The sequence below is a fragment of the Lottia gigantea genome, assembly GCF_000327385.1.
Source record: "Lottia gigantea unplaced genomic scaffold LOTGIsca_30, whole genome shotgun sequence".
NCBI lineage: Eukaryota > Metazoa > Mollusca > Gastropoda > Lottiidae > Lottia > Lottia gigantea.
In genome coordinates, this window is record NW_008708987.1 from 2109158 (window position 1) to 2118957 (window position 9800).

Consider the following 9800-nt stretch of genomic DNA (forward strand, 5'->3'; position numbering starts at 1 on the left):
ATACAGTATATTATTACCAAGGCTGACGGACCGGTTAGGGCTTTATGAGGTGAATGGATGGAGAGGGGGAGCACCAGAGCAGAGGGAGATGGCTTGGCCTCAAGGGATAAATCCAGTCATATGTGCCACTACTGTACCATATGTTTAATGCCCACATTTCATAACGAAGACTGGCCAGGAAACGTACGGCGTGTGACTCTCGAGGGACTGGAGGACTGAGGGTTTCAGTATGGGCTGTAGGGTGGTGATTTCATATCGTGTGGGGTGGTGGAGGGGTCAGTCTGTATTTTGGCAGGGGTGGCGTTTCAAATCAATATGGCTGTGATATTGTAGGCTATCATATGACCCTAAAATGCTTAGATACGTTTGACTCATTCTTCACGGACTGTAAATGTAATATCTAGAATGAGGTATTTATAACGACCTCTGGCGCTGTCCTCGTATCAGGGATCCATCCTTATTTCCTACAAAATTACTAACCCCCAAGTATGTATGTGTAGGTCTATAACTAAAAAACAAATTTCACCAGTGTTGGGGTGTATTGGTGTTAGCGAATAGTTAAGAACAATAATGTTCTATATTATACGATAGTATGTCATTCAGACCGGTGTTAACGGTGTAATTGGGTTCGAGTCGGGTTCCGCTTTCTTGTCGTGGATTTTAGTGAATTTCCTTTGTGCGTCTGTAAAAGAATTGAGCCTGTGTGGGTTCAGGATGTCCTAGTGAATGGACAAATGACCCGATCCTGTATTTGTATGACCATGTTTGATAGTTTCCTTACGTTTTAAGCCATGCTAAACTAAACTGTCATTTAAATCCGGTCTTCCTTGATCCGGCCTGATTCTAGATTCCGGATTCGCATCCATTGTACGAAGTTATCTTTCTATTAGATATACAGTCAGCGTATTCCTGATTTATTTTGTCATTTCAATATTTCACAATCGTGACTGTTTGGATTTTGTGTTTCAGTAATGTTTCTTGTATTTTTCATTAGCTCAAAGTGTAGTATTAAATATAGTCGAAAAACTCCATCCAGTGTCTTTTACTGCCTGGTTTCTAATCAGGATGTCCGTTATGTAAATGTAGATCTAATGTCATGTGGAATCCAAAACGAAAGTAAAAGAATCAGGTGATCGATAATTGAATTCACATAAAGAATATTTCAGAATGTAATTCCTGTTAGTCGCGAACATAATTCAACTTCAGTAAATCCCTTTTGGAAAACGAAATAATCAACACCACACATCAGCTGATTTCTTTTCCAGGAATTGTACAAAGAACTCCATAAACGAAAACGAAACTAATTCATATTTTTATCACTGACACAAAAATCAGCTGATCATTATGCAAACAATCGCCTTTACGGAAACGAAATAATCGGAAATTTATGATCGGTCAACCAACATAAAGATAAAACAATTAGTTGAGACGAAATTTAAATATTAAAAATCCTTCAAGATAATATTTCATAAGACAAGGAGATTTGGCTATCTCTATTATCAATAGATAAATAAGCCACGATAAGAGTCGTATGGTGTAGACAGTCTTGAGACCTCGACAGGTGATAGCATACAGGTACATCTCTCCACATAATAACGCTGTACCGGCCTTTATTGAAAATTCAAATTTAAACCGTTAAAAGCAGCCGTTAGACCACATAGCGATACACAGTGCACAATTTTCAACCATAGAAAGGCGAGACACTTGCCATTTGATTTTAAACAAGTTTGTTTGTAACGTTTAAATGTTACACATTGTATCGCTATGTGAAACATTGTAGCAAACGGAAGGGGATTTGGTGCAAGCTGTCATATAGACCGGGTATTATCATCTATAATGCACACCTTAGCATATTAAGACATCTTAAGAATGGGGTCCTTTCGCTGGACATTCAAGCCATTTTCCCGAGAATTTCGGTGAGTTCGCTCAATGCAGTGCCCTACCCAACCCTAAGAAATAAAATTTAAGTTCATTTTTCATTAAATTTTAATCAAAATGATCAAGTTTGTATTTAAATACAAAATGGTGTGACAATAATACAAGTGATGCCCGAGGGCATGTATTACTCAAAAAAACATTTTGAAAAAAAAATGATATAAAAATCACTTCTTTGGTGACACATAATTCAACATACTTGGTTAAAAATACAAAATAATAAAAATTGATGGCCCAAATTGGTCGTTGCCATTATTGCAGATATTTGAAAATGCATCGTTTTTTGTAATATAAAATAAATAGGATTATAAATAATGATAATGAATGGATGAAAGTTCGTTATGAATAGTTAAATATTAATTTATAATTGCATAATTTAGAATATAAATAAAAGGAGACCTGATCGAAGTTATTAAATAATGTTAAGGCACAAATGAATTATGTATATAGTAATAAAAATAATACTAGATATTCCGTGAATGGAATAATTATGGTCCCTAGTAGCCACGGTTTAAGGTGGTCTTGAAAGCATAAGGGCGACAATTAAACAATAAATATACAAAGGAATGAGATATAAAATACACTAATTATATACTATGACAATTATAAATAAGAAAAAAAATCAGAAAATCATTCGAGAAAAACACTGAAACGAAAAGTTTTTGGTTTTCTTAACCACGAACGAAAAAATGATTGGTTCTCTTTTTGAGAACAAAATTTAAGTTTCACGACATTTAACAAGATCTCAATAACATTTGGCAGTATCAAAAACAAACGAACTTAGTGAAAAGTCATATACACACCTGTATAGTTTCTATGTATTTCACAATTTCAGTAACCACTTTGGGTTAAAATCGTTGTAATACGAAACAAAAATAGTCTTTATAATAATAATCCAAGGCACAGTTTTTATAATTTACAACTCCTGAGAAAGTCGGTTAAAGATCGGTAATCGCATACCTCTGCTAACTTCCATGGGAGAATTACAGGTACCAAAACCATTGCTACTACCACTGCCAACACTGCTAGAAGATCCAACACTTAATCCAGATAGAGAATCGACCGGAGATGTAGATGGAACGGCGTCGTTGTAGGTCTGGCTCTCACGGAACACTTGGGAAAGGAAGCTTTCATCGAACACATTTTGGTTGGCGTCGTATTTCTGTTGGTTTAGATTCATGCCGGTGAATTGGTGTTGAAGAGCGGATATGTCGTTGTTGGTGCTTGTCTGCACGTTCAATGGCGTCATCCAGTCTAATTCTTGAGAGTTGAACACGGGGCTGGAACGGGAACTACCGGAGCTGACACTCTGTTGGGTGTTTGGTGAGAAGCTAGTGTGGTTGGCGCTAGAGAAGATATCGTCACCGGATCCAAAGAAAGATGGAGAGAGTGTAGTAGGGCTGACGTTGACACTGGAAGATGGAGAATCGAGAGAAGATCCCAGGGAAGACAAGCTGGTGAATTTGATGGAATTTGGTCGTTGGATAACTCCGGGATGTTGTACCATGGCTGCAGCTGCAGCTTGTTGTTTCAGTACCAATTTACGTTCTTCCTCGCTGTGGATAAAATGACATCTTGGACCATATGGACAGAAACCAATTGTGTGGAAGGTTCGGCATAAATCGGTCTTGTATTTGGGATGACGAGCAAGATTCTGTAATTCTTGTTTACCATGGGCGAACTGACACTTATCACCATATTTACAATGTCCATTTTCTTCAAAGGGTCGGCACAGTTCGGTCTTGTATCGGGACGAATTCACATTTGCACTGGTACCGGTGGCGTTCATTACAGTTGGGGTAACGTTTCTGATGGTTTTCTCACAAGGTTCGCTCCAGCTTCGATCTAATTTGCGATGATTGTCTGTGGGTAGCATATTCATTGTGGAGGGAGGCACGATCGTGGAGGAATAGTTAGAATTAGCATTCACCGGAACAAAAGCACTGTTTCCATTGCTGAATGTGCCGATCTGGAAATTTCTGTTTCTGATGGGAGCACCGACTGCTAGATGATCATTCATTATGTGATTCTGAAAATACAAAATAAGGAATCATAAGTAACTTGTTGTAATCAAATTCTGACATCAATGGTGTATCCTTTGGATTCGCCAAGCCATATGGAGAGTCAAGATAGTCTTAGCATCGTGAAAGACGAGAATGACACTGTCATTTGTCAGTTGTTTACGGCAGTTCAATGAAGACTATTGTACTACACAGTATTAAACCGCAGACATCAGCTGTTCCGACTCTTACAAATTGCGTCGATATTTAAAACGAAATGAATTTTAAACTTAGCATACCTGAACTGAATTATCCAAATCGTATCCGAGATGAGAATAGTGAGACATTAAACTTGTAGACATTTTGTAAAATTTGCTGTTGTAATTGTACTCCTATCCTTGGAAGTCACAAACTTGTACTGTCGATTGTAGCTGAGCGGACGGTATTTATCCAACAGTGGGCGTGGTTTATTTATCTATACAATTGACAGCGCGCGAGAAAACTCTGAGTCAAGGTTGTGACGATTAAGCCCCGCCTCTCAACGCTGATTGGCTGAGACGACAACAACAACAAAGAGTCGATCCCGTCTATCGAATAGTACTTTGTTTAAGGGATTATCGTGTAGAGGAATTCACGCTACGTTCCAATACACTTCTATTATATGTTTATAATCGGCCCATCTTCACATTCCTATTGGTCCATTCCAGCACAATGCCACTGACTGAAGAAGATTTTAGGGGCGTGTCCTATCTCCTTTCAACATGTGCTCAATTCTTTTCAAATTGTATTAAAAAATTAATGTCATAATCGTTTTTTGTTGCGACTTTCTACAGAAATTCTAGTCGCGTTATTCTGCCCTCGTGTAGTTTTACTTTATAAATTTTAATAATATTTATGACTCCATTTTGGTATTTTTGTTAATTATCAAGAAAAATGAGTTTTATTTCTAAGAAATAAGGGGACGAACTTCGTCTTGAAATATTCATAACCCATTTTCTATTTCAAAGTATTTCGCAATATATCTGTTGAATACATTAAGTCACGTGTGATAATTTCCCGCGTTTTCCAGAAAAGGCGCGTAAAACTGGGCGATATTGATGTAAGCGAGGTTTACTAACCGCATCAGTCATTATGTGGTATGTACTGATAAACTTCATCAGTGTGTGGTTCGACATTCATTCGTTTTATTCATCCCAAAAGGGTTTTATTCATTCGATTATAAGGTTTCGAGCTATGAAAGGGATTCATTTATCCCAATTTCGTTTCAAATCATTCTTTAAAGGGTTTCATTCATTCTTTCTAATGGGTTATCTTTCTCTTTCATTCATTCTGTTATTAGGCTTCATTCATTCATTTTGTGTCGACTTTTCTCACTTCATCGACAATTCGAGTATTTCATTTATTTCAGCTTTTTTTTTATCTATCGTCTCTATAAACTCATTCATTCATTTATACTTATTTTGTTCTCTCACTCTCAATCCGAATTCGTTTCATTCATTCATTCTACGGTTTAATTAATTATCTCTATTTCATTTTCCCTAATTGCACACTTTATTAATAATGATTTATTTGAATAAATTCATTTCGCTTATTTTGTGACCTTTGTTAATTTGACTATTTCGCAATTCTGGACCATCAATGACTAAGTTTTATCTTCTATGACGTAGCTAAATGAATTACTACTAGAACAAAACTAATTTAACATCAAACTATCATATCAATTTTACTGACCTATTTATTTCGAACTATTTATAACTTTCTAGTATAATGTGTTATTTTATGTCATACATGGCTATACATGATATATTTACACGGCGTAGTAAGCGTTTATCGATTTTAATATAACACCGTTTACCATACGTTATATTCCATTCTTTCAGTGACACGAATAAGATACGATGGAAATTTCCGCTCAGGTTGTGTTTTTGGATTTAACTTTATATTTTCCAAAACTACGTTGAATTTATGAATGAAAAGTGTTCCGGTATACGGAAATCGACTGATTTGTCGCTTTTGATGTTCTGAATAATTCATTGTATGAACTGAATACGTTGGTTTCAAACTGAGATCAAAGGCATTCGTTTATTTACAATCTATAAATATGTAGTTTCGCATGCTATTGTTGTACACTCTTTAGACTGTGGCGATTTGGAAATACATGCAATGGGGAATAGGGGGATTTTGCTATGACTAAATATGAGGACGTGAGAGTACACGAACTAAGGATCGTTTGCTTCCGAAAGCGATGGTAGAGACATTGAAATGGAGTTATTGCTATAACGTTCATCAACTTTGATTGGTATGAACATTATATGATCCAGAATCTGCCGTTTCTCATCGATGTCTACAAGATGTCAAAAGTTATGACATACTGACAAGTGCCCCCTCCCCCTGGGTCATATTTATCCAATCTCTCATTAATTAAGAGATGTATTAATTAATACAGAGATGATGTAGTCAGATACGACTGGGGATGTCAACATAATAAGATTCATAAATCATCGTCATTTCAATAATCCACTTGTAACTTCTTAACACATACACCTCTAGACCGCAGGCATCTGACAACAATTTCAACATGGGACCACAGGCATCTTTACTAAACCCCTTCACTTGACCACAGGCATTTGTTAAATCTACACCTTACAAATTGAAAACCTTATTTTGGATTTTGTAGCTAATATGATATAACTCGTAGTAAACTAGTTTTTGTATGGAAGTTTCAATCCGAATCATAGTTTTGGTGAGTCTAAGCGTAATTTGACCGAATCCCTAAAATCAATCAATCTGTTTCATCGATTTTTGATCGATCGTATTTTGTATTGCATGCAAATCCCTAAAATGGGCCAATTTTCATCGATTTATATTTTGGCAGGAAAATTAGTTACATTATAAAATAATATGTTCTGTCAGGTAAAAGAAAAGTGTAAATTGTCAATGATAATTATAGAATATGTATAATGATGGACGGAAATTAGGGAATAGTTAGACCTTGATTAGTGTATAGTCAAATATCGCATTCATACTGTACACCTATCACGACCTAATTAGGGGAGAGTAGGGGCTAATCAGTCAGTAGGGTAAATAAGGTGTACGTTCAATCTGAATAATTTGCATCCAATGGTGTGGTACATTACACCTGACCCCCTACTGACAAATTATCGTTTCTTTCTCTCGCTGACACGAGATTTTGTGATAAACAAGCAATTTTTCGTCAAAGAATTTCCATAATTAATGGGATTAATTGAGAAAAGCGAAGGATGAAGAATGGATGAAATAGTGACACGTCGTTTAAAACAGGGATTCAATCTAAAGTTACATTCCGATACATGGATATCGATCTCTTTCTACAACCCCCTTTTCTCACTTCATTCATTGTTCAGGGGTTTAATATTAGATTGAATCCATTTTAATTACATGGTACAAACATGACGGCATTATTCGTAGATTTTGTGATATCTCATCTTAGGAATTTTGCTTTTGTTTTGTAATTCACAGAAGTAGCCTAACAAATTCTGAAAATTAATGATTTATTCAGCTTTAAATATACATTTTTCCGAAAAGACTTTGACTTGGGTTTCCATTCGTAATGAATTATTGCATCAAAAATCCCGAACTTTTCCTTATAATTAGTTTAGGGTTTGTCCAGTTGCGTAAAAACGGCATCGCGGTTGCGGAAAGAACTTTTCCATATTATAGAGGCGTCCTATGTTGGCTTTACCTGAGATATTAAAAGACAATTAACCCTGTATACCCCTACCTGTATATTACAGGTAAATATTAACTAAATTATTAATAGATTTTATGCTTTATTTTACGATCCAATTAGAAATTTATGTGAAGCGTCGTAAAATAGGGTCGATGCGGATATTACATATTATATAAGGTACAATAAGGGCAATAATGTCTATAAACCAGGGGATACGGGCTAATATAGTAACATGCGGTTTTCATTTGACATTGGCGAGAAATGTCACCGTACCCATATGGAAGTTATCGGGGGTATATCGGGTCACATCGTTTTTACTAAATAACTCTACACCACGGATTATATATTAGATATAATGCACAGCTTCTAGTACTGACGTAAAATTTACAAGCCGATTACGCCGCTGACAGCTACCTAGAGTAGTAATGCATTACACGGGGCCTGCTCGTACACCTGAGGGGTCCGGAAATCTATTGTGGGGTTATGAATGAAGTTAAATAACGTGATGCGAGACCTAGCGGGATTTCACAATAGTTCGAATGAATTGGCAGGTCTCAAAATTCGTTAAGGGTGCGGGGGCCATTCACTCTTTTATTTTTCTCCATTGCTAAATAGCTGGATCGCGTTTCACCAAACAAACGTTTTGGAGTCTGACATGCTTTCAGAAGATGTTAGCGTAAACATTTATAAATCTGTCAAAATTTCTTCAGATTCCAAACAATGGCGTGGTCAAATCTGTTCTTTGGATAAATAAATGAAACAAAATTTAATCTAGAATTTAAAGAAAGCGGAATGTGGTTTTTTTAATATTTGATAAAATTATATTTTTATCGTATTCAGAACGTTTTGTCTTGCAGGTGAAGGATTGTGAAGACAAATGAAATGATTTTGACACTTTTAGTGTTTTTGTTTTTCCTCTGAACCAGTGTTTTTGGTGAGAGAGGATTGTGGATATTTTCTGCCTTTTGCACGGTTACATGTAACGATAATTTTTGAAATTAAAAATGAAATAAAATGTAGGACAATTAATTTAAAACAATTAAAATTTGATTTGAAATGTTATGAATGTAATTGTCATAATTAATGTACAGAAGGTCGTAATGCCCGCTGATGGTGGTTATAACTTAGTTAGGGCATGAGAAAGGTCGAATATAGCAATATAAGACAAAACAAACCGAAACCGGCTGTTCTCTGACTGGTAGAATCAGCGAGTCTCTCACGACGAGTTGAAGTTATGTTTCAGATGAAAAACAGATGTAGAAAGAGACAGTGTAGCGAGATGGAGGCTGTCAGCTAGATGTAATTTTATGTATTGTGTGACTCGTTGAATTGAACGGGATTCAGAACATGTTTTGTGTGATTTCGGATTTTAGCTCTTGAATCTTCGTGGTCAAATCGGATCCATTTGCTGGCTATTAAGGGATCCCATTAGGCTTACTTTACTAGTGCCTTCAAAAGACTGTTATAAAGCCACAGAATATCTCTATTCAATTACAGAATTTGAATATATAGGCACAATTATGCTGATGGATTTTTTTGGGCGAGGTTTGGATAAGGTCTATGTAAATCGTTTAGTAAAATTCAAGTCAAAGCGTAAAAAAAAATGACTAAAGGGAAACAACTCTTGATTTTTTTATGTCACACTGTTGGACAGTTAACCCTTTGATAGCGAAAACATTTTTTTCTCGAATCAAATTTTACAGGATTGAAAGCTTCGCTTTTGAAATATAAAAAGAAGAACTGAAAGAGAGGCCATTTTCAGTCATTATCCATCAATGATTTTTAAAGATTATACCTACATGGGATTTAAGCCGCGATAATGGCTTCTAGAAGTATAAAACGTTTTAGTTGTAGTTTTGATAGTAAGGCTTTGATGTAACCGACTTTGTTAGGGATTAAACCCCGATTTTCTAAAGAGTCTTAGACAAACAACTAGAATGGTTTCACTCTTGTCTTTTAACCCTCAAGTAGCACCTTTCTTAAAGTGTAGTTTTAACAATAAAAACAAAGCCATTCTCCAATTTCGTAAAGTTATTGCCGAAAAAACTTCATCAATTTTTTTAACACAAATTTAATTTTTGTGGCTTCCGTATTCAAGTTACACGTGCCAATGATTATCGAAGCCATGTTTGTCAAAAAATAAAATTACGGTAAAA

The 9800-nt window shown here is 35.7% G+C and overlaps 1 protein-coding gene across 1 annotated transcript; it reads right to left on the minus strand.

The window, feature by feature from the left end:
- Positions 1-3481: 3481 nt before the first annotated feature.
- Positions 3482-3691, minus strand: LOTGIDRAFT_60482 (hypothetical protein; the record flags this gene model as incomplete). Its single annotated transcript, XM_009057422.1, has 1 exon — positions 3482-3691. A coding segment is annotated over one exon (210 nt), but the record flags the coding sequence as incomplete, so codon positions are not given.
- Positions 3692-9800: the final 6109 nt, after the last annotated feature.